General features: G+C 34.2%; 1 protein-coding gene and 1 pseudogene across 1 annotated transcript; both read left to right on the top strand.

Moving 5' to 3' along the window:
- The first annotated feature begins 470 nt into the window (after positions 1–470).
- LOC125420574 (disease resistance protein RPV1-like) lies at positions 471–8,186 on the top strand (annotated as a pseudogene).
- Positions 8,187–13,522: 5,336 nt separating this feature from the next.
- LOC112490676 (disease resistance protein RPV1-like) lies at positions 13,523–21,989 on the top strand. The gene is made up of 4 exons (XM_060812175.1): positions 13,523–13,985; positions 14,215–14,403; positions 21,044–21,570; positions 21,783–21,989. The coding sequence occupies exons 1-4, from the start codon at positions 13,523–13,525 to the stop codon at positions 21,987–21,989; spliced, it is 1,386 nt and encodes a 461-aa protein (XP_060668158.1).
- Positions 21,990–27,124: the final 5,135 nt, after the last annotated feature.

Raw genomic sequence — 27,124 nt, 5'->3', positions numbered from 1 at the left:
ATGCTGAAGGAGAAAGGCCTTCCAAATGATTAATGGGCAGAAGCTGTCAACACTATCGTCTACATTTTGAATAGGTCTCCAAGAAAAGCTGTATTGAACAAAACTCCATATGAAGCATGGCACAAACAAAGCCCCAGGTACAACTTTTTAAAATATTTGGATTCATAGCTTATGCATATGTCCCCTCACAATACAGAGAAAAATTTGATGAAAAATGAGAGAAATATATATTCCTTGGATATAGTAGTGAGTCAAAAGGTTACCGGCTATACAATCCAAAAACAACTAAATTGATAATTTCTAGAGATGTTATCTTTGACGAATTAGCAGCATGAAATTGGGAAAGCACTCCTAAAACAGGAGCAAAAATATTTGAAGAAATTCCTATTCAGGATAAGTCAGATTCTCAACCAATTCAAGACCCTGGTCCAAGCACAAGTTGACAAATATCTTCAGGCCCAATCCAAAGAATGGATATATCTTTAGATGATGAATCACCACCAAGAAAGGTACGCTCACTCGTAGATATCTATGAATCTACTAATATTTCGTTTTTTGCATGCGAACCTCAAAATTTTGAAGAAGCAGTAAAAGAAGATATTTGGATTAAAGCAATGGATGAAGAAATTGTAACAATTGAAAAGAATGATACGTGGAAACTTGTGGATCTACGTAAAGGCAAAGATGTTATTGGACTCAAATGGGTTTACAAAACCAAGTACAAAGAAGATGGAATAATTCAGAAGCACAAAGCACGACTAGTCGCTAAAGGCTATTCGCAACAACCAGGAATCGACGTCAATGAGACATTTGCACCAGTTGCTCGAATGGAAACTATTAGAACAGTTCTTGCAATAGCTGCCCAAATGGAGGTACCCATTTATCAACTAGATGTCAAATCTGCCTTCCTTAATGGAGAACTCAAGGAAGAAGTATATGTGGAATAATCTTTGGGTTACACCATCAAAGGAAAAGAAAACAAAGTCTTACAATTAAAGAAGGCATTATATGGATTAAAGAAAGCACTACGAGCTTGGAATAGCAAAATTGATTCATACTTCAGACAAAATGGATTTCAACGGAGTCTAAGTGAGCCCTCTTTATATGTCAAAAAAGAAGGTATGCAAGATACTCTCATTGTCTACTTATATGTTGATGATTTGATTTATACTGGTACTAATCCAAAAATGGTAGAAGAATTCAAAAGAGCAATGATGAAAGAATATGAGATGACAGATCTTGGCCTAATGAAATATTTTCTTGGCATCCAAGTTCAACAAGCAAAAGGAGAAATATTTATTTCTTAAGAAAAATATTTAAATGATCTTCTCAAACGGTTTCACATGGACAATTGCAAGCCGGTGTCTACACCAGTGGCGTTAAATGAGAAGTTACATAAGGATGATGGTCCAGAAAAAACTGATGCAACAAATTACAGAAGCTTAGTTGGATGCCTTATTTATCTAACAAATACCAGGCCAAATATTGTCTTTGCTGTTAGTTATGTTTCTAGATTTATGCACGAGCCAAGTAATGAGAATCCTTCGTTATCTACGGGGTACCAGAAAGCTTGGAATTAAGTATGCCAAACAAGCAGATAACAAACTCATCGGATATACAGACAATGATTGGATAGGCTCCATAGATGACCACAAAAGCACCTCAGGATATTTATTTTGCTTAGGTACAAAACCAATTTCTTGGTCATCAAAGAAGCAAAGGACCGTTGCATTATCTTCGGTAGAAGCAGAATATATATCCGCTACAGATGCAGTAAGTGAAGCAGTATGGCTTGGAAGACTTTTATCATATATGCAACATAAGCAAACTGCTCCAACAGTCATCAGATGCGATAATATTTCAGCAATAGCAATAACAAAAAATCCAGTGTTTCACAGCAGGTCAAAGCACATAGAAATTTGACATCACTTCATCAGATATTTGGTTGAAGAAGATGAAATTAAACTTGAATTTATCAACACATTTGAGCAACTGGCAGATAATTTTACAAACCAACAACAACAGAAAAGCTAGAAGACTTTAAGAGGTTTGCCAAAATTACAAATTAAGAAGGGGTGTTAAAAAAAAAAATAATAATAATAATTTGTAATTTGGCAAAGTTGGTTGAGTGGTGAAGATTCAAGAAATTACACTTATGTTGCAATTAATGTTGCAATTGATGATAGCAATTAATGAAAGGCAGTCAAAATTGTTTACTAGAGCCATAGCAAGTTGCCACATGTAAGCTAGCTTTATATGTATTGATTAGATAATTGATAGATTGACATGTGTCCTCATGAGTTGTATTTTTGTTTGTATAGAAAAGAAAACAGCAAAGCATGCATATGGTGTCAGTTGCTTTGGAACCACCTCTTTTAGCTTATATATAGGGTTGTACTCTTGCTTTGTATTCATTTTGGAGAAATAAAGAAATTATAACGTGCATTCCTTCTGTATTTTTTAGCTCTTCTCTTCCTTCAATTTTAATTAGTCTCGGCCACCCTTTTTTTCTTTTACCAAACAAGTTTTTTTCAATCTCCTCTAATTTAAGCCTTCATTTTAAACACTTTTTCATATAATATCCAACAGAAATTTCACGGCTCTTCGGAAAGCAATCAAGGAATTAAAGCTTAAAGTAATCATTTTTTCAAAAAATTATGCTTCTTCCACTTGGTGCTTGGAAGAATTTGCTCACATACTCGAATGCAAGTAAAAACTTGGACAGATTGTGATTCCCGTTATTTACAAAGTAGATCCCTCACATGTATAGAAATAGAAGGGAAATTAAGCAGCTGCATTTACTAAGCTCAAAGAATGTTTCGAGAACAGGATGGATAAGGTGCATTAATGAAGAGCTGCTTTGACAGAAACGCCCAATCTATCTGAGTAGAATTCACTGGGTATGTATAAATCCAACTTATATTTTCTATTTATCTAACCTTTGACTAGTTCTTGCAATAAAAACATGATAACTAACTAGCTAGAAGCTTATGGTCTGTTAGTTTTCTCCTATTTACTGCCATATGTGATGTGCAGTACGGAACTATATATTACTCTCTTACATGTATAACCTGACATGTTCTCTAAGTACCTAAAGTATAAGGTTCTTTTATTCTAGACCTATAGTCCTAGTTAGTTGAGGCAATTGTTGAAGACATTTTGAAGAAACTGACTTATACATTATTGAGAATAACTGATGTAAAGGGCTTGGTTGGAATTGAAGAACATGTTGATAAAATTGCAGGTGTTGTATTTAATAGGTTCTCTTATCAATTTGAAAGCTATTACTTTCTTGCAATTGTTAGGGAAGAATCAGAAAAACATGAGTACATCATTTGAGGGATAAATTTATTTTTGAACTGTTAGGGGAAGAGTAAATAAATGTGGACTCCCCATTTGCTGAATATCGATTGTGCCAAAAAAGATATTTTATTGTTCTTGATGATTTTAATAGTTTAAGTTAGAATTTTTAGTTGGTGATCTCGATCAATTTGGCCATGTAAGTAGAATCGTTATAACAACTACAGATGTGCAAGTGCTACGAAAAGTAGATGGTGAAATTTATAAGGTTGAGAGGTTAAGTTCTTATGAAGCTTATAATCTTTTCTGTCTGAATGCTTTTAAGGAAAATTCTTCCATATCAGATGATTACCTTACACAGTCAGAAAGGGTGCTAGGTTATGTGCACGGTGTGCAGTTAGCTCTTAAAAAGTTTTGGGTTCCTTCCTTCATTCCAAGAGTGCAGAAGAATGGCAAAGTGCTTTCGATAAACTGAAAAGGATGATAAAAGGATGTATTTCTTGATATTGCATGTTTCTTCAATGGATATGGTGTAGAATCTGTAGGAAGTATACTTATGGCAACTATTGTGAAAAATTTTGATTGGAAAGTTGAAAATACTCTAAATTCGAGGAACCCGAATAACCATATTCGGATTTGTGTGGTAAAGTTGTTAGCTTTTTTGTTTTATAGTTAAGTTTTATATACTAGCACCGTGAAAAATTTCCTATAAGTTTCTTTTGATTTTAGCCTTTTGTTTTTAGGTCTATAAATTAGATGTCAAATTTCTTGAAAAAAGTGATCTTTGGACTGAATTTATGCTCTATATATGAAGATCATTGATGGAAGTTACTTCTTTACAGAGAACCCTTGAAACTGTGCTATGTCATGTATAGGATTAGCTGCCGGCTCCATTTGGTGTTCTTAATCAATATTTGTTAGCGTTCAGTGCAGGCATTATGTATCATTGCAGAACACAAAATGCCATAACATTCTTTTAAAAGATTTGGGTAAAATGTTGGGAGAAGTTAAGGTTGATCTTTAGAAAGGTTAGTAATTTAATCTTCACACTTTTTTTCATTGCTTACAACTACTTCCAAATAACCTGATGGCAAATCCTGACTAAATGACTTCTATTATGTTATCTGCTTTCAATCTAATTTTCTTAAATGGCTTATCTTTTACCTCACGTGCAAGCACTAGCCGTTTGAAGGGTTGATTAGGGGCTAACTTCTCAATAAGAATTTTATTTATCTTTTGAGTCCTTCTATATACTCTCTCTCTCTTATTATTATTATTTTTTAAGGGATGGACAACCTGGGAGAATTGACCTTTTCTTCCTTCCTAGAAGTTGCCCTTACAAAATTTACTTTTTGAGTTTTGACTTTAGAAGGTGCTCTTCTTGGAACTTGACTTTTGGTTCAAGTTTCTTAGTAGTCCCCCTATCTTTTATATTCTAAACACATAAGAAACTAAGAAGCCCATCTTTTATATGTTTTGACTTTGATAGTGGGATTGGGATTTGAAGGCTCTGATCAAAATGGCTTCTCTTTCGTCTTCTGCTATGGCTCTCTCATGTCAAGCATGATGTGTTTCTTAGTTTCAGAGGTTGCGACACCTGCTGGAATTTCGTTAGCCATCTTCATGCTGCTTTACTTCGAAACCAAATACAAACCTACATGGATAATAGACTTGACAGAGGAGAGGAAATTTCCCTTGCCTTTTGCAAAGCGATCCAAGAATCAATGATTTCAGTAGTCATTTTCTCGCAAACTATGCTTCTTCCACATGGTGCTTGGATGAGCTTGTTCAGATGCTCGAATGCAAAAGAAGCAATGGGCAGATTGTTATACCAGTTTTCTACAAAATGGACCCATCACACGTATGGAAGCAAAAAGGGAATAATGCAACTGCACTTAATGAACTTGAGAAACATTTCAGAGACAAGATTCAGAGGTGGAGGACTGCTTTGACTGAAGCAGCTAACCTTTCTGGTTGGGATTCACAGGTTATTAGGTAACTCTAATACATTATATACATATATTTATTTATTTGATTGGTTAACTGGCTTAGTTGATTGGATTATGAAAGAATAGCTTGAAACTTTAATTTTTGCTTTATTTTTGGTTTATCATTACAATAAGTCACACAGGAGTTGTTCTTCTTACTACTGTTTTACCTACCTGTATATTCTAGGTCTGAATCCAAGTTAATTGACAAAATTGTGGAAGACATTTTGTGGAAATTGAATCATATATCATCGAATGATTTGAATGGTCTAGTTGGAATTCAAAAAAAGATTGAGAAAATCAAATCATTATTATGTATTGGCTCACCAGATGTTCGCATGGTATGTGTTTGGGGCATGGGTGGTATTGGTAAGACCACCCTTGCCACTACTGTGTATAACAGCCTCTATTCTCAATTTGAAGGTGGTTACTGTCTTGCACACATACAGGAAGAATCGGAAAGACATGGATTAAATCATTAAAGTAAGCATATCTAGATATGGGCACTCCATTTGTGGGGTCAAATTTTGTTGAGAAACAACTCCCCCGTAAAAGCGTCTTGGTTGTTCTTGATGATGTAAATAATTCAAAACAATTAGAATATTTAGCTGGAGAGCATGTTTGGTTTGGCCATGGAAGTAGAATCATCATAACAACTAGAGATAAACAAGTTCTTGGCAAGAATGCTCAAGGTATTAATGAGGTTGAAATTTATGAGGTTGAGAAGTTAGATTGTGACGAACCCCTCGAGCTCTTCCATTTAAATGCTCTGAGAAACAACTCTCTGGAAACTGATTATGCTGATATGTTAGATCAAGCAGTAGCTTATGCAAATGGTATCCCATTAGCTCTTAAAGTTTTGGGTTCGTTCCTTTGTTCCAAGAGCAAAGAAGAATGGGAAAGTGCATTATTTAAACTGATAGTAGTTCCCAAGATGGAAATTCAAAATGTATTGAGACTTAGCTATGAGGGACTAGATGATAGAGAGAAGGAGATATTTCTTGATATTGCATGTTTCTTCAATGGGGATGATAGAGATGATGTGCAAAGCATACTAAATGCTTGTGGTTTCTTTGCAGATATTGGAATAAGAGTTCTGATTGATAAATCTCTTATAACCATCATGGATAATAAACTATGGATGCATGGCTTGTTACAAGAGATGGGTAAGGAGATCATCTATCAACAATCCATAAAAGAGCCTGGAAATCACGTTGTGGAATGATGATGTCTGTCACTTATTGGAAAACAATAAAGTAAGAGCCAAATGCATTGACCTATTTTAGAATTTGCATTAATGTTTTATAAAAGCTTTCCAACCATGTATATATGTATATATATAGTTTTTACTAAATATTGTATATTATCAACTTTTTATATTTCTTTCTTCATTGTCAGGGAACTACAACAGCTGAAGGCATATCCCTAGACATGTCTAAGCTTGACAAAGATGTATACTCGAGTCCTGCTGCCTTCTTAAAGATGAAAAGTTTAAGATTACTCAAAATTTATAGTTCCTTCTCGATGGACAAACGTAAAATACACTTTCCTCAAGGATTTCAGTTTCTTCCTGGTGCACTAAGATATCTTCATTGGGATGGATATCCCTTGAAAGCATTGCCATTAAGTTTTATTGCAATGAATCTTATTGAACTTCGTATGCACAACAGTCAGGCTAAAAAAATTTGAAGCGGACTCGTGGTAAGCTTTAATTTTAATTTATTGTCTTAGGTATAATGCAATTAAACTACATGCTAAGATATTTTGTCTTTCATATTTTGTAACAGAATCTTGATAGCTTGAAAAAGATTGATCTTAGTTACTTCAAGCACCTGACTCAAATCCCAGATCTCTTTCGGGCTCCAACTCCTGAGAGTATAGATCTAGGACACTGTAAAAGTTTGGTCCAAGTTCCTTCTTGTTTTCAAAATCTTGACAAACTGGTTTTCTAGTGTATGAGAAGTTGTCAAAATCTTAAAACTCTTCCAGAGTTACCAGGAAGTATAAAGTACATTGATTTCTGTAAAACCACAGTAAAACAATTTCCCTCATCAATGTGGTCTCTCAACCAACTTGAGACATTGATGTTTGAGAACTGCAAATCTCTTACTGATCTCCCAAGCAGCGCTTGTAATCTGAAGTCCCTGAAAAGGTTTTCTTTATATTATTGCACATCTCTTCTAAAGTTCCAAGACCTTCCAAGAAATATAACATGGTTAACTTTGGCTGGGATAGCAATAGAAATGGTTCCCTCATCAATTGGGTGTCTCTCTCATCTTTTTACACTGGACATGACATTTTGCGAAATGCTTGAGTGTCTCCCAACCACTTTTTGTAAGTTGAAATCCATTGAGCGTCTATGCCTCTCTCTTTGCTCAAAATTCAAAAAACTTCACAAAAATTTTGGAGCCTATGGAGCAGTTATTTTATCTTTTTCTAGATGAAACAGCTATTGAAGACATACCATCCTCCATTGAAAATCTATCTAGACTTGGGATATTAATGTTGGATGGGTGCGAATGCCTTGAGGTTCTTCCAAACAACATTTACAATATACAAGGTCTTAAACTTAGCCTTTCTGGCCTTTCTGGCTGTTCAAGTTTTGATAAGTTTCCTCCCCTTTCTGGAACATGCTATTTGGGAGAACTAGATTTAAGTCACTTCAATAGATTACAAGTTCCTATTGGCGTTAGCAGCTTATCCTCATTACAAATTTTGAATCTAAGTAGAAGCAAAATTAAGAGCTTACCTACAAGCATGAAGTATCTTTCTACACTGGCTCACCTTGACTTGAGGAAATGTAAGAATTTAAAATCTTTGCCAGAGCTTCCTCCATTTTTAGAACTTCTACAAGTAGATGATTGCGCATCACTGGAGACTGACAATTTCAAGGACTGAACCCATACAAGGTTTATATCAATATCATCTTCGTGAGGTGGACTTTAGATACTGTAGTTGCCCAAGACTGGATTAGAATGTAAGAGCCAGTATAATGGCCGATGCATGGTTTAGAATTCTTCATATGGAAACTATATCAACATCAATTCATGGCAGGGTATGTATGTTCCTTTCTGTTGTTTTCTCACTTGTTAAAGTAAATGATTAGGTTTCTCTTCTATCTAACAAATAATGATTTTTGGTGCAGTTATTTAACTATAATAATTATGTAGATGGGTCAATTAGTATCTGTTATCCAGGAAACCAAATTCCGGAGTGGTTTAGCTACGGAAGTATGGGACCTTCAATAAATATAAAGCTTCCTACAGGTTGGTATAATGTCAACTTTTTGGGTTTTGCTCTGTGTGCTGTTGTAGGTGTTGGAGTGGAGGAGGACTATTATGGACAGAGGTTTGAATTTCTATGTGAGTCTAACTTCAAAACCAACTATGGTGAAAGCCATAATCGGACATGCACTTTGAATAAACAGAATTGGAGAGATTTTAGGGATGAACTCAAATTGGACAATTCAGATCACATATTTTTGTGGTATGATTGTGGCTTGGATCTTGATGTTGTAAAAGAAAAAATTGAAGGAAATTGGTCCACTTCTTTGTACAATCAGGTAACTGAGGTTGAATTTAAGTTATATCCAACAGAGAATGATGAACCTGTTGACTATTTGGATGTGAAGAAGTTTGGGATCCGGCTGCTAGATGCCCAAGTTGGAGATGATATTGTGTTGGATGAAGATGTTGTGCATTAGCCAAAACTTGAACTCCAGGAGTTCAAAATCAGGGGAAGTAAGAAGAGGAAGCACATACTAAGAGAATTAGAGAAGAAATCATAATCATGATGTTAATCCTATGGCTGCTCTTTTTGATTATTGATGCGAAGCTGAAAAAAGAATGAAGGAAAAGTCATAGACATCGGCTGATATAATGGATTCTTTTGATGGATCTCAATAATATGGCCTATTTTGTAAATAGATTGAATAGGGTTTACTGTTCGTAAAAGTAATGATGATTGCGGGCGGGTACTATGATTCGATGACTGACTATGTCAAGAAGTGTAAAGTACATCTTCCTCAAGTCCCTTTCCTGATATGCTTAAACATTTCCACTGGTAGTCATACCCTTTGAAATTTTTGCCACCTAAGTTTAATCCGAAGAATTAATGTTGATGAAGTTGAGAAACGATGGGGTCAGCTCCATGTAATCTCCTCAACATGGTTTCATCGATTGATCTAGTGGTTAATGTACGTACCAAATTATTATTAATATTCTATCTGCACTTCGTTTCCTTCTCATTTCATTTTCAAAACATAGGGTTAAATGCAAGCCAAAGGTAAGAATTTTCTGTTCTAAACTAGGGCACAGGATAATTATTGGTTTTGAGTGTAAAAAACTGCTAGCTGTGTAACATCCCACATCGGTTGGAGAGGGGCATGAAGCAGTCTTTATAAGGCTGTGGATACCTCTCCCTTCAGGACGCGTTTTGTGAGAAAAACCTTGAGGCCAGGGGGGAGAGAGGGTGTGAACCCTGGGCCAAAGAGGACAATATCCTGATGCGGGTGGTCTGGGCTGTTACAAGCTGCCAGTGATATATTTTGAAGGCTAGGATTCTATGTGCATTGGAACATGGTTGTTGCATCAAAACAATTCTTTTATTATCTTTATGTTGTATAAAAATTGCATCAAACTTGTTTGTTCTATCCTTAAAAAAAATAATATAATGTATATATATATTTATATGGGTTGTTCTATGATGTAGATGTCCGTATTTTTATATCATATAGATGTTTAAAAAGATGATAATTTTTTAAGAACCATCGTTAATATTATTACACAAAGATAATGTTTTATTATTTTTTTTTCCGCAAAAATCATCATCTTTTACGAAGATCTAAAATAATGCAGATGTTTGTAACATAAAATTTTTATATAAATATATATATATATATATATATATATGGGGAATTGAAAAAGATAATGAAAGAGATGTAAACAGTGTATACAAACACACCTTAAATGGTTAATTTATTCATACTCCAAACAAGGTAGAAGAAAATCTTTAAGGGCTTGTATAGTTCATTCTTTTTGGTCCTCCTTGCTCTTATCCTCGAACAGCAACTAATTAATTACAATGAGCAATGTACATTTATATGCATTTATATATATATATATATATGAATAATATGAACCAAAGTCATAAAATTACTAGATAATGAGCAAAGGAAAATAAACTTATCTCAGCACTTTCTACGAAGTTATTAAGAGGGCATCTTTATTATATATATAGATAGAGATTCTATGGTCAGGTCCGATCTGACAAAAAATGGTGTGGCCCAAAAACGTGAAAAAATGACTAGCTACTAGATTTTAACTTATTCAATAAACGGCTCAGATATTTTCTTGTTACACGTGAGAAAATTGCAACTTAAAAAAAATTTCCTTCAACCTTCGCGCTTCAAAATATCATTTCCTTTCCCGCTCACACCAGTATTTCACACAAACTTTACCATTTCAAAATTCCCAAATAAAATCCACCATCTCCACCGTTCCAACCACAGATATCCTTCTATTGCTTCCACCGTCCGGTTCTTCTCCTCGACAATCCAAAATCCATTTAGAGCTTGGGTTAAAAGTTAGTATTTTTGAGCCATTGGCTTTTTTTTCTTTTTTTCTTTTTTTTTTTGGAGAGCATTTGGTGTTTTTTTTTTTTAAATAAGTGTGAATAAAAAACCAAAAAATAAAATAAAATGACATCAATAACCTGCAAAATGCCACAGACTTATGTACCAAACAAGTGGGCATTTTCCTTCAGATTAAAAGCTGCTCCTTCTCGGTCATCCAGAGTAGTCTCGACGTGGCCGAAAGCGAAGTCCCGGTGGTGACTGCATCGCTGTCCCGAGTAGAAAGGGCGTCTATGGGCTTGATAATCAAGTTTCGTTTGGCGAGGTTCTTTTGAGTCTTAAGGCCCCGATCTTAATCGAATATAAGGTTGAGGAGTTTCTGCTTGGAGAGTTTTGATTAAACTCTAAGGGATGAGCAGGCGATCATAGAGGGAGTTAGAATGGTCGGGTTTTAGAGAACAAGAATTGAAATGGTGGTGTTGTGGGTTGAATTGAATATTGGAAAGAAGGAGGTTTAAGGATGTAGAATTCTAGAAATTTTCTTTTTTTAATTCCTTTATAACTTTTTTATATTTTTGCAAGTATCATTCAAAATAATAAAATTCAAACTTAACAAAAAACTTTGAGAACCAATTGAAAATTACAAAAATAAAAATTGGGGGACCAAAGCCAACGCTATTACATCCCAGCGGCGTTGGCTTTGGTCTCTCAATTTTTAAAATTTTTTTATTATTTTATTATTTTCTTTTTTTAATTCTTTTATAATTTTTTTATATTTTTGCAAGTATCATTCAAAATAATAAAATTCAAACTTAACCAAAAAATTGAGGACCAATTGAAAATTACAAAATTGAAAAGATAATAAAAAAAAAAATTGGGGGACCAAAGCCAACGCTATTATATCCCAGCAGTATTGGCATTGGTCCCCCAATTTTTTAAAATTTTTTATTATTTTTTTAATTCCTTTGTAATTTTTTTTTATATTTTTACAAGTATCATTCAAAATAATAAAATTCAAAGTTAATAAAAAAATTGAAGACCAATTGAAAAGATAATAAAAAAAAAAATTTGGGGGACCAATGCCAACGCTATTACATCCCAGCAGCATTGGCTTTGGTCCCCCAATTTCTTAAAATTTTTTATTATTTTCTTTTTTTTATTCCATTGTAATTTTTTTTTTATATTTTTGCAAGTATCATTCAAAATAATAAAATTCAAAATTAACAAAAAAAAAAATGAGAACCAATTGAAACTTACAAAATTGAAAAGATAATAAAAAAAAATTAGGGGACCAAAACCAACGCTATTACATCCCAGCAGCGTCGGCTTTGATCCCCCAATTTTTTAAAATTTTTTATTATTTTATTTTTTTAATTTCTTTTGTAATTTTTTTTTTATATAATTTTACAAGTATCATTAAAAATAATAAAATTCAAACATAACAAAAAAAATTGAGGACCAATTGATAATTACAAAATTGAAAAGATAATTAAAAAAAAATTGGGGGACCAAAGCCAACACTATTACATTCCAACAGCGTTGGTTTTGGTCTCCCAATTTTTTAAAATTTTTTATTATTTTCTTTTTTAATTTCTTTTTTTTAATTCCTTTATTATTTTTTTATATTTTTGCAAATATCATTCAAAATAATAAAATTTAAACTTTACAAAAAAAATTGAGCACCAATTGAAAATTACAAAATTGAAAAGATAACAAAAAAATATTGGGAGAAAAATTAAAAGCATTGGCTTCGATTCCCCAATTTTTTAAAATTTTTTCTTGTTTTTTTAATTCCTTTATAATTTTTTTTATATTTTTACAAGTATCATTTAAAATAATAAAAATCAAACTTAACAAAACAAATTGAGGACCAATTGATAATTACAAAATTGAAAAGATAATAAAAAAAAAATTGGGGGACCAAAGCCAACACTATTACATCCCAACAACATTGGCTTTGGTTTCCCAAATTTTAAAATTCTTTATTATTTTCTTTTTTTAATTCCTTTGTAATTTTTTTTATATTTTTTCAAGTATCATTCAAACTAATAATATTCAAACTTAAAAAAAAATGGAGAATCAATTGATAATTACAAAATTGAAAAGACAATAAAAAAAAAAATTAGGAGACCAAAGCCAACACTATTACATCCCAGTACCATTGGCTTTGGTCCCCCAGTTTTTTAAAATTTTTTATTATTTTATTTCTTTTAATTCCTTTGCAATTTTTTTTATATTTTTACAAGCATAATTCAAAATAATAAAATTCAAACTTAAAAAAAAAAATTGAGGACCAATTCAAAATTACAAATTAAAAATAACAAAAACAAAATTGGGGAACCAAAGCCAATGATTTTACATCCTAAAAGCCCTGGCTTTGGTCCTCCAAATTTTTAAATTTATTATTATTATTATTTTTTTAAATTTCTTTGATGAAAATATGATAATGAACAAAAAAAAAAGGGGGGGGGGGTTGTGTTTAAAATTGGACAAAAAAAAGTGGAAAAAAGTTTTTGATGAAAAATATGATAATGAACAAAAAAGTTTTTGATGGAATTATTTAGGCACTTTCTCGGAACCTGAGAACCTGATGAAGACTGAAGGTCAAGTGGGATCTTTTCTTATAGTTCTAGTTCGATCTTAGATCTGTAGTGGGTTGAACATGGCTTCCTCAAGCAAATATGATGTTTTTATTAGTTTCAGGGGAGAGGATACACGTGATAGCTTGACCAGCCATCTTTACGATGCATTGAGTCAGAGAAAGATTCATACATTCATTGATGATAGGCTTGAGAGAGGTGATGAAATTTCGCCAAATTTTCGGAAAGCAATCAAGGATTCAAAGATTTCAGTAATAAGTTTTTCCGAAAACTATGCGTCTTCCACTTGGTGCTTGGATGAACTTGTTCACATACTTGAGTGCAAGAAAAAACATGGACAAATTGTGATACCTATTTTTTATCGCGTAGATCCATCCGATGTAAGGAAACAGGAGGGTAAGTATGCAGCTGCATTTGCCAAGCATGAAAAACATTTCGGTTTTGAGAATAGGATGGACAAGGTGCATCAATGGAAAGCTGCTTTGGAACAAGTAGCCAATATGTCTGGCTGGAATTCATTGATCAACACATATGTATAACTCTTCATACTTATTATTATTATTAATATTTTGGCCTTTTACACTGACCTAACCTTGATCACCCCCTGCAAGAAAACGATCCCAATTAGTCTTATCTAGCTAATAATGGATTTTTTTTTCTTTTTTTCTTTTTTTCAGTTTGTTTTTCATATATACATATATGTAATCTTAGTCTGTTCTCCAAGTATTTGAAATACTTCTTGTATATATATTTGCTAGGACTGAGTCCAAGTTGGTTGGGGTGATTGTTCATGACATTGTGAAGAAATTGAATTTCAAGTTTTCAATAAGCAATGTAAAGGGTCTAGTTGGACTTGAAAAGCATATTAAGGGAATTGAGTCCTTACTATGTATTGATTCGCCTCGTATTGGAGTTATAGGCATTTGGGGCATGGGTGGTATCGGTAAGACCACTCTCGCTTGTGCTATATTTAGATAGTTCTATTCTCAATTTGAAAGTTTTTACTTTCTTGCCAATTTTAGGGAAGAATCTTAAAAATACGGACTCAATTATTTGTGAGATAAACTTATTTCTGAACTGCTAAATGAAGATGAAACAAATATGGGCTCCTCATGATACGAACCTAAGACGAACTGCTCCTAAACCCGTATTATATTAGCCCGGATCTTTAATTAAGTTCAAGTTCTAATGGAACGGACCTCAACCCCTAACCAACCTGTGGTTAGAAACCTTGGTATAATGTAGATGCCACAATAGGGGATGGAAAACCTATTGATAAGTCAAGCTAAAACAACTAATTCTCTAATGGTGTTTTAGGGGTTCTCAAAGAACAAAGAGATAATTAATCTCACAAATATTTTCTTAATCAAATCAAAGTTTAAAGTTGTCTTATTAATGAAAAAATAAGCCCTTAAATAGGCTTTGAAAGAAACAAAATAAACCCTAAAAACCCTAGAAAAAACCGGCCACACAATGAAGAAGTCTACCTTGGCCGAAACTTTCCTTTTCCTAATCTAATTTGGATTAATTAATTCCTTTATTTTGAATTAGGAATTAATTAATTTACAATGAAAATAATAAAATAACAACTTTCCTAATCTTATTTGTCCAGAAAATAAATAAATAGAAACTAAAAAAATAATGGTAGTTTCCTAAAACAAAAAGTAGAATAAAATTAGGAAACTAAAATACTAGCTTTTTGACTAAATTGACTTTGACCAATCTTTGACCTCTTTGGGCTTCAAATCAGCTTCTAGATGCTTTCTAGGATGCCAAATAAGCTGACTATGAAGTCCCACACGTTGCCCATGCTTGGAAAAATAAGAAAAGGCTAATACAGTAAAATACAGTAAAGCCAGCAAGCAATACAGCAAATTCGGCCAAATTGTTGATGCTGTCCGTACAAGCCCTTTTTGATTGCATTTGAGGCTTATTTAACTTGATTCCATGACCTCTTAGGCATATGTATTGAACCCATAAATCATTGGAACCATTTCATGCTTCTCGGACTCCAAAAATGTACCAAAACCGTCACCCGGGTCCGTATCGGCTTCCACCACTTGGATGCTTAGAATATGCTTTGTATCTTCAAGTATGGAAAAGCTCTGTTGAGATTGATTACCCCCTGTATAAATACTCCTAGGTTGTCCTTAAATCTCTTAATTTGAGCTCTTGTGATTGGCCTAGTCTTCATCCGTGTCGAGTCAGCACCCCAGCGGGTTATCGGTGGAGCGGGCTCGGGCGGAATCACATCATTCCCCTCCTCTTGAAAAGGATTTGTCCTCAAATCAAGATCATCACCTGCAGAAAAAGGAGTTAAATCAGCAACATGAAATGCAGCACTCATGTTATACTCACCCGGTAAAGCAAGCTTGTAGGCATTCTTGTTATTCGGCTCCAAAACTTGAAAAAGTCCATCCATAGGCAGTATGAGCTTTGACTTTCTTTGTTTAGGAAACCTTTCCTTTCGTAAGTGCAACCAAGCCAATTCTCCTAGGTCAAACACTATTACAAAAAAATCTAGAAATACATGCTCATTATGGTAAAAATTACACTTTTTAAAATTAGCAAACAATATTTCCCAAATTTTCAAATTGCCACTAAGTAAAGCTCTCAACAATGCAGATAAAGTTCTATGCAATAAAGACATCTTTAAATAAGTATCTTTAAAATTCATGGTCAGCAATGATTTCTTATTCATAATTACTTTATTAACATCACCAAAGCTAAGATAAAAATTTATATTCTTCCTTTCTTGTCTTCCTTTTCCTTTCTCACTCAATGCCATCTCACCTTCCTCACTCTCGGCTTTTGCACCAAATTTTTCACTCTTGGTTTTATTAAAATCTTTCCACACAACCTGAGTATTAGAAGACTTACCTTGGATAGCAAGCTCACCTTTTCCCTCTTGATTGGATGGTAGTCCACTTGGAATTTCATTTGGGAAGACATCTCCAAATTCCTTCAAAAGAGAAATCATTGAACTTGGTAATTCAAGTTCTTCAAAGTTAGTTTGATCATTAAAATAATTTTCTTTATAAATCATGACCAGGAAAGGTTTCTTACACTCAATAACCTTATTAATATCCCCTAAACTCAAATAAAAGTTGCTACTTGACCTTTCTTTTCTTTCTTTTTCTTTTTCCCCCTTGCATTGGCGAAAACCTTCGGATTTCCCTTCCTTCTCCAAGCTCTCAGGTTTGCCACTCTCTTTCCCCTCTCTTTTGATTTTTCCTTGATCTTTCCACTCAATATGAGTCTTAGAAACCTTACCTTGATCAACAACCTCATTCTTACCTTCTTGAAAGGATGGTGAAGCCGTTGGTGCCATACTTGCTTTTTCCTTGAGCTTTTCAGCTTCTCTCCTTTGTTGCATTTGTAATTGGTCTTTGTAAACCTCTTTAGGAGATAATGGTTCCAGCTTGACCTTCTTCCCTTTAAACCTGAAAACAATACTATTTTCTCGACCAAATTGAGTAGCATCTTTATCAAATTTCCATGGTCTACCTAATAGTATATGTCCAGCAATCATGGGTACAATATCACATAAAACTACATCCTCATATCTACCTATATTAAATTTTACTTTGGCTTGTTTATTCACTTTTATTTCACCACTATCATTAAGCCATTTTAATCTATAAGGTTCTGGATGTTTAATAGTTATTAAGCCTAATTTATCAACTACAATGTTACTAATTACATTTGTACAACTTCCACTATCAATAATCATACTACAAATCTTACCTTGAATTTCACATCGGGTGTGGAAGATGTTCTCTCTTTGAATTTCATCCTCATCTTTGTATGCAGCAAGTACTCTCCTAGAAAGCAAGTTTAATTCAGCATTGGATGCTTGCAAGGTTTCGGGTTCATCCTCCAAGTCCTCCTCCTCTTGCTTGGCTTCATCCTCACTTTCTTCACTTTTCGATTCTAGCTTGTCATTGCCCTTTAACACCATGATTCTTCTATTTGGGCATTGGCTAGCGATGTGTGCTCCTCCCTGGCACTTAAAACACATAACATCATGAGTTCTAGAAGGTTTAGGATCTAATTTTACCTCATTCTTTGGTGCTTGGACAGATTCGGTTCTAGTCTCCTTCCTTGGCCAATTTGAACTTTCTTCTTTGACTTTTGGCTTTGGCTTGCTTTCATAGATGGGATTGTTCCTCTAGCCACTAGAATTGGACCTTCCACTGTTGGAAACACCTCCAAACCATGATCTTACACCCCTCCTCTTGAATTGATGCTCTAATTTAATAGCCACATGCAACATCTCCTCCAATTCCACATATTGTTGCAATTCTAGTTGATTGGCTATTTCACGATTCAAACCACCAAGAAACCTTTCCATGGTTTCTTCCCTATCTTCATTCAAGTTCAATCTCATCATAAGCATCTCCATCTCCTTGTAATAATCCTCCACAGATCCATGTCCTTGAGATAAAGATTGAAGTCTTTGATGCAGCAACCTATGATAGTGTGATGGTACGAATCGCTTCCGCATGGCTCCTTTCATTTGTCGCCATGTAGTAATCAAGTCATCACCAACTCTCCTTCGGGTGTTTTGCTCATTGGTCCACCATTGGAGTGCATAATGGCCAAACTCCATTGCTGCCAATTTCACCTTCTTAGCCTCTGAATAATTATGGCGGTCAAATATCATCTCCATTTTTTCTTCCCACTCCAAATAAGCTTCGGGATCACTTTTACCCATAAAAGGTGGGATATTAACCTTGATATTTCCCAAATCATCATCTGTATCTTCCCTCCTATATCTCCCATGGCCAGCTCTATCTTGGACAGCAAAGGTTTCGTCCATACCTTCCTCAAAGTCGCCGTCGAATGGCTCCTCATCAAATTCCTCTCTTGGTCTCTCGCGACCTCCTCGTCCTCGGCCTCGTCCTCCATGGAATTCTTGCCTATTTCTTGTATTCGGCCTTCCTTGTGAGGCTTCTAGTCTTCCCACTCTTTGATTCACATGCTCAACTTGAGCACTAGCCCGCTGTATTGATTCCAAGACAGCTCTCATATCCACTTGGTCTCCACTCCCGGTAGCTCGGTCATCGCCATGGAATGCTACAGACTCTTCCTCATTGATCCTCAAGGGTGGATCCCCTCTTCTTATTCTAGAATCTACCATGTTAGTAAAATACTGCCAAAAATAAAATAAACCCTCACAATATTCACTCCCTCACGTGTTTCATTCAAACAAGGTCTCGACACTCGTGTTTGCACACTAGTTTCGGCTTTTACCCTCTTTTAAGCTCACACACTCTTGCCTTTTTCCACTCAATGAATTATCTCAAAGTTCTAATTAAAACACCCACAAAACAGCAATTAGATCACTAGTATGTTTTAATTAAACTTATCAACAAAGCAGTAAGCAAAAATAAACAAATACCGAACAGAATGGAAATACCTATTTTCGGTCTTTTTCTAGACAAAATAAAGCAAATTAATGAGAAAACTTTGGAATTTTGAAGAACTGGACCAGATGGTAATAGATTATGAGTTCAAGAATAAAATTCCATAAAAAGAAATTCAAATACGAACAAGAATCAAAGAGAACAAAAATATAGAAAAGTGTTGGTTGTTGTTCTTGTAATTCAAGTTTTGTATCAATTCCTTTAACTAATTTTAATCCAAATAATTTAAGCACCCAAAATCCAAATATCCAGCAGCAAAAATAATTTCCCAGCAACTCAGATATTGAATAAATAATCAAAAAACCAGCAGCTCCAACAAATTTCCAGCAAACAAATCAAACTCCAACAAACCGAAATATATATATATATATATATATTTTTTTATATTCGGCTTTACCTCTTCTTTTTTTTTTTTTTTTTTTTTCACTCACAGAACATAAACAACTGCAGTAGCAAGAATAATTACCAAAATTGCAATTCCAACTCCAAAACAAATACCAAACCCGTGACCTCCAAATAAACAAAATGTGCAGTTTTTTTTTTTTTTTAAATGTTGCCGTAAACTTCTTTTTTTTTTTTTTTTTTTTTGAATATATGAATGCAAATTTCTAAGACTAAAACAGAAAAGGAAAATCAACAAAACCCAAAATTAACAAGAACAATGATGAAAAACAACCAACAAACTAGGAAACAAAAAATACGATAAAACTAGGAAATCCTAATTCAACTAGGAATGAATTTTTTTTTTTTTTTTAAGATGCAGAACGTGTATGGTGATAGAAGCAACCTTAACCTAATGCTAAAATTGCAGAATAACATAAAACAAATAAAGCAAATAAAGATAGATCAAACCTGAACAAAATTTAGCTCTGATACCAAATGATACGAACCTAGGACGACCTGCTCCTAAACCCGTATTATATTAGCCCGGATCTTTAATTAAGTTCAAGTTCTAATGGAAAGGACCTCAACCCCTAACCAACCTGTGGTTAGAAACCTTGTTATAATGTAGACGCCACAATAGGGGATGGAAAACCTATTGATAAGTCAAGCTAAAACAACCAATTCTCTAATGGTGTTTTAGGGGTTCTTAAAGAACAAAGAGATAATTAATCTCACAAATATTTTCTTAATCAAATCAAAGTTTAAAGTTGTCTTATTAATGAAAAAATAAGCCCTTAAATAGGCTTTGAAAGAAACAAAATAAACCCTAAAAACCCTAGGAAAAACTGGCCACACAATGAAGAAGTCTACCTTGGCTGAAACTTTCCTTTTCCTAATCTAATTTGGATTAATTAATTCCTTTATTTTGAATTAGGAATTAATTAATTTACAATGAAAATAATAAAATAACAACTTTCCTAATCTTATTTGTCCAGAAAATAAATAAATAGAAACTAAAAAAATAATGGTAGTTTCCTAAAACAAAAAGTAGAATAAAATTAGGAAACTAAAATACTAGCTTTTTGACTAAATTGACTTTGACCAATCTTTGACCTCTTTGGGCTTCAAATCAGCTTCTATATGCTTTCTAGGATGCCAAATAAGCTGACTATGAAGTCCCACACGTTGCCCATGCTTGGAAAAATAAGAAAAGGCTAATACAGTAAAATACAGTAAAGCCAGCAAGCAATACAGCAAATTCGGCCAAATTGTTGATGTTGTCCGTACAAGCCCTTTTTGATTGCATTTGAGGCTGCTTTAACTTGATTCCATGACCTCTTAGGCATATGTATTGAACCCATAAATCATTGGAACCATTTCATGCTTCCCGGACTCCAAAAATGTACCAAAACCGTCACCAGGGTCCGTATCGGCTTCCACCACTTGGATGCTTAGAATATGCTTTGTATCTTCAAGTATGGAAAAGCTCTGTTGAGATTGATTACCCCCTGTATAAATACTCCTAGGTTGTCCTTAAATCTCTTAATTTGAGCTCTTGTGATTGGCCTAGTCTTCATCCGTGTCGAGTCAGCACCCCAGCGGGTTATCGGTGGAGCGGGCTCGGGCGGAATCACATCACCTCATGTGTTGAATTAAGTTCTGTTAGATCTAGATTGCATCAAACAAAGGTCTTTATTGTTCTTGATGATGTGAATCATTTTAAGAAGTTAGATACTTTAGTTGGGGATGTTGATTAGCTTGGTGATGGAGGTAGAATCATTGTAACAACTAGAGATAAGCAGGTGCTAAGTAGAGTGATTGACAAAATTTACAACATTCAGGGGTTAAATTACGATGAGGCTTATAAACTTTTCTGTTCAAAGGCTTTTAAAGAAAAATCTTCCATATCAGATGATTACTCTACACTGTCAAAAAGGGTGATATGTTATGCACAAGGCGTTCCATTAGCTCTTACAGTTTTGGGTTCCTTCCTTTATTCCATGAGTAAAGAAGAATGGGAAAGTACATTGGAAAAACTGAAAGTAACTCCCAGTATGGACATTCAAAATGTGTTGAGAATAAGCTATAATGGATTGGATGACAACGAAAAGGATATGTTTCTTGATATTGCATGTTTCTTTACTGGACATCAATCCCCAGCTTTTGTAGAAAGTATACTTGATGCTTGTGGTTTCTTTACAAGAATAGGACTATGGATTCTACATGATAAGTCTCTTATATGCATGAGCGGGTACAATCTATGGATGCATCATCTATTAAGAGAAATGGGTAGGCAAGTTGTTCGAGAATAGTCAATTAAAAAGCCTGAAAAGCACAGTAGGTTATGGAATATCAAGGATGTCTATCATGTGTTGAAAAGAAATTCAGTATGTAACTTCGTAACTTAAATAAAATTTGCATTTTTTTTCCTTAACAAAGAAGACATTGGCTATAAATATTTTTTCCAATATTCTAATTTATGCCTATTCACATGCTCCTTAATTACCAGGGAACTGCAACAGTTGAAGGCATATTCTTACATAATTGTGGGACTATAAAAGTAAACTTGAGCCCTGAAGTCTTCTCAGAGATGCGTAGTCTGAGGTTGCTTAAAATTTATGGATTTGACAAGAAAAATAAATGCAATCTCAAGTTTCCTCAAGATGTTCAATATCTTCCTGATGCCCTTGCATCTATTGGAATGGATGCTCTTTAAAATCTTTGCCGTTAAATTTTACTGCAGAGAATCTTGTTATACTTGAAATGCATTACAGCCAACTAGAACAACTTTGGGATGGTGTCCAGGTATGGTTTAGTTTCATTTTGTTTATTTATTCATTTATTTTTGGTTCGTTTTGTTTTTCTTTTTTTTTTTTTTTTTTTTTTGAATGAAAACATAACACTTTATTAATGATTCGAAAAATTAAACAAAGTAGCATCATTTTAGTAAATGCTGTACATTATCAAGTAAATTATGCCAAGTAATAAACCAACCATAACCATTTCTCTTAATTCTTTAATCATTCCAACATCTTAGGAAGTTAAGGAAGATGGATCTTTGTAACACTCCGTCCCAAAGTACGTCGAAATTTTTACACGTTGACCGAAGTTGACCACTGACCGAGAGGGTCAAAATTTTGACTTTCTTTTATGGATGGAATTTTGCAATGACCGAGGCACCATTTCAAAGTACGTATCGTCCTAAGTTCGTAGACTAATAGCACATAAAAAATGGAGTTACCATTTGAAAGTTACGAGCAAGACAAGTTGAGGTCCAAACTTTTTGTTCATGCAAAGTTGAGTTTTAACTCATGCATGGTTGTGAAGTACTCATCGATACGAGTTCATAGACTAGCGGCACGCCCGATTTGGACACGTGGCTTGAAAGTTATGGACATATAAAGTTTTCCAAATACCGTGATATTTTAATATATTTTAACTTGAGTGAACAGTGTGTGCCATGTGTTGTGTTTTCAACCAATCCCATGAGTGAATAGTTTCACCCACGGGTGGCTTTTATTTTGGCCAAAACACATGTGGGCCGGGGGGGGGGGGGGGGGGGGGAGGAAGAGAGAGAGAGGGGAGGAGAGACCACCACTAGCCATCGCCGATTTGCCATTTTCTGGCCACCCTTTCCATACATGTGCCATCCCACCTTGAAGTCCACTTAAAAACTAGCAGGCCAGCCAAATCTCGCAGCCACCCAATCACCGACACGCCCGGATCGAGACTTTTTCCGGCGACGGCGCCGATTGCTTCAAACCTAGATTTCTCCCCGATCCGACCTCCACTTGCCTCACCTTCGGTCCCATCCATTTACCCATTCCCTGATCTACTTTTCCTTTAAAAATCATGACCAGTGGCCACCAGACGCGCCGCTGGCGGTGAGTGGTTCCGATGACCACGGTTGCTCGTCGAGAAATCGATTTTCCGGCAAGTTTCCAGCCCCCTGAACCCAAATTCGGTGTCCACTTTCTCCAATTCTTAATAGATTGTGAGAATCGAGGGTCTAAAATCTGAGAGATTTCCGGCGAGATTCCGACCACCATGGGTCCGATCTCCGGAAAGTAAGACCAGATTCGTAATCCTCGCTTCGCAAGCTTCGGTATATCATTCGTAAATTTTGGTTATCATTTGTGTTCATTATCCTGGGTACCCATTTGTGAATTATTCGATTAAAATATTATTATATTTTATTTTATGTAACATTGATATTTTAGGTGCACATGTGGGTAGTGGATTTGATCTTGTGGAGGATCTTGATTGATACACTTGCTCGAGGTGACTGACCAACCTTCAAAATTATTTTGGGTGATTAATTATATATTTTGTGTTAATTGATTATTTGGAAAATATGTTTTATGTGTTGATGATTTAATAAAATTACTCTTTAATTTTATATTGTTAATTTATGATAATTTTAATGTGTGTTTTGGTGCCAAAAATATATTTGTGAATTTAAAGGAATTGTGGTTTTAATTGTTTTAATTTATTGTTATGTTTATTATTAGATTTATTGTGCATAATTGTATGATTTTAATACTATATGAATTTATGTGATTTAATATTACTTTGGTATGGATTTGAAGGAAATTATTTATTTTAAATTTATTATATATTGAGGAATTGTGGAATTTAATTATTTATGAATTATATGTGGGTTTAAAGGATATGTTGATTTAAATTAATTTTTGAGAATTTGAGAAAGATATGGGTTTGAATTATTATGTTTAAAAATATATATACATTGGAATATTAAAGATTTGACTTTATGCTATTGGGAAAATTCGTATATTTGAATTGATGGAATTGAGAGTTGATGGATTTGAAATTTATGAATTTATGCAATGGATTTATGATGATGATTTTAAAAAGAAATGTAAAATATTTATAGGTTTAAATGGATAAAATAAATTCGGTGGTATTTTATACAAATATTGATTTTATGATTTACGAGTTTTTAGATACACCACACACGTATTGGTGTTCTGTATATGTGGATACAACTAGTGCGCATATGGATATGATTAGCACGCAGGTGGGTGTGAGTAGCGCGCAGGTGATTTATGGGTTGTCTTGTGGTTGCCATTGGACCGAGGATCGACAAGTTGATATCGGCCGTGGCCACCCCCTGCCATGGCCAGGACGCCTGTTTGCAGCGGTGCGGTGGGATGCCATGCGACCATATGCCAGTTTCTCTCTTTAACCTCCTATCTGGCGGTGCTCGGGACGCTGGGTATCGTTGGCGCCACTGGTATATAGTGTGTGCATCAAATGGTTTTCACGACATGATTTTCAAATATGAAATATTTTAAAAATCTATTTTAATAAAAATGTATTTAACAGTGTTTTATTAATTATTTAAATTTAAAAGTTACTCAATTTTTATAAAAATGATTTTACGAATTTATTATTCAAATTGTTTTGGTATTTTAAAATCAATTCTAATATATTATATTTCCTTTCATTTTATTTTATTCATACCATTTATTTTAAATGGGTGTTTTGTTTTGATTAAATTATTCCTTTACTTAATTGTTCAATTAATTGAGTTATTCTAATTATTTGATTATTTCCTGAATTGTTTTAATATGAGTTTCGTTGATATCTTTGTATTATTTGTTGATGATATGTTATTAATCTTATAGTAATTGTTATAAAAGTTTATTTTCATTTCTATTATTATTCTCATTCTAATTTTAGATTCTTAATTTGTTGTGTTTTATTTGTAAATTAATTGATTAATTATTTTCTGAATCTTGGGGCATAAAACATCAGATTTTGTGAAGACGTTTTAAAAAGGGAACATTTCCAACTGAGTGACCGTGAGGGTTTTGAGAGAAAAATTATTTTCAACCATTATTACTAAACCATTCATGTATTTATTTATTTATTACTAAAATTACTTAATTATTAGTAGTTAGTAGACTGCTTCGCTCACTGAGATAATTAGCATATCATATTCTCAAATTTTGTTCCCTTAGGCTTAGGTGGTAGACATTGTTCGATCAGGACGAGCTCGACAGTTTGATCGTTCTTGGAACTCCGAGAAGTATTTTTTTTCTCATTTCTTATTATGTAATTTTTTTTTATACTCTGTTGTATTAATTATTACACTTAGACCTTTATTAACACTCTGTATACTATGTTGGATGTATTATTTAATTGATTATGCACTGATTCCCTGTTATTCATTTGAAGTGCTGCAAATATGTGGAATTAAATTGTAGTAAGATGGGAGGAATAAGGTGGTATATATAGAAGTATATTTTTAGTGCAGGGAAATTGTGGTAAGTCCAACCCTTAGGGGAAGTTCTGCCAGATTTTCCATTGGAGGGTCCGATAGGGTTTCCCTGGGATCAGGATTTATCTGGGGTTCCGGTGAGTGATCTTGAACGGGTCCTGACATCTTAGTCACTCTATGCACTTGATTCAAATCCCAGATCTCTCTCACGCTTCAAACTTGGAGACTTTAACTCTTAAATACTGTAGAAGCCTGCTTAAACTTCCTTCGTCTTTCCAATACAATGACAAGCTTAGTTCTCTAAATCTGAGATGCTTTTCAAAACTTGAAAAACTTCCAGAGGTATCTAGGAATATCAAAGACTTAGTTTTGAAGGGATGTGCAGCAATAAGAGAACTGCCTTCATCAATTAAATCTCTGGACAAACTTAAGTCCTTGGATCTTCAGAACTGTAGAGACCTTATGAGTCTTCCAAGGAGCATATGTAATATGAAGTCCGTCAAATTTCTCAGTCTATCTGGCTGCACATCCATTGGCATATTTCCAAATCTTCCAAGATTTCTAAGTGAGTTAGATTTAAGTGGGACAAACATAAAAGCAGTGCCTTTATCCATTGATCAGCTCGCTGGTCTTGTTAAATGCAATCTTAAAAGATTGCAAATGGCTTGAGAGTCTCTCTGCTAGGATTTGTAATCTAAAATCTCTCAGCTTTCTTTCTCTATCTGGTTGCTCAAAATTGGAATACTTACCACAAATCTGGGAGCCAATGGAATGTTTACACTGTCTCCATCTAGATGGAACAGGAATAAAACAGCTACCTATTTCGATTGAAAATCTAAGCTAGCTGGGAGAATTGAACTTGGTTATGTGCAAGAACCTTGAGGTTCTCCGTTACAGCATTACTAAAATATTAAGTGCTATTTCACATATTTCCTCTTACGACGACCAAATGCCTGGAATACATAGTGAATGTGAAGACAGCGGTATTCCATCCAAATTAATCAACAAGAAAGACCTTTCATTTTTTAACTGTCTAAAATTGGATCAAGAAGCACATAGGAGGATACTGGCTAATTCACAGATGAGGATTTTGCGTATGGCAAGTTTATCACTAAAAATTGAAACACTATTCCCACCAGAATGGGGATTTCGTTTTAATATAGAACCTTCAATAAGAATTTTTTGTCCAGGAAACGAAATTCCTGAGTGGTTCACCTACCAATGTAATGGACCTTCAATGATGAATATCCAGCTTCCTCTAAATCGGAATGATGCCAACTTTTTAGGTATTGCTCTATGTGCTGTTGTAGGATTTCAGAACTTTACCAGTGATGGTGGGGATCTAACTATCTTATTCTACTTCTCGTTTAGGGAAAAAAATGATGGATATGGATCAAACATATTCTGTTGGTTTGTGAAGAGCTGGAAGATTGCAAGAACCTTGAGGTTCTCCCTTACAGCATTACTAAAATATTAAGTGCTATTTCACATATTTCCTCTTACGACGACCAAATGCCTAGAATACCTAGTGAATGTGAAGACAGCGGTATTCCATCCAAATTAAACAACAAGAAAGACCTTTCATTTTTTAACTATCTAAAATTGGA

This window comes from Ziziphus jujuba, chromosome 10, assembly GCF_031755915.1.
Source record: "Ziziphus jujuba cultivar Dongzao chromosome 10, ASM3175591v1".
NCBI classification, from domain to species: Eukaryota; Viridiplantae; Streptophyta; class Magnoliopsida; order Rosales; family Rhamnaceae; genus Ziziphus; species Ziziphus jujuba.
The sequence above is the reverse complement of the archived record's forward strand: the minus strand, read 5'-3'. Positions and strand labels throughout refer to the sequence as shown.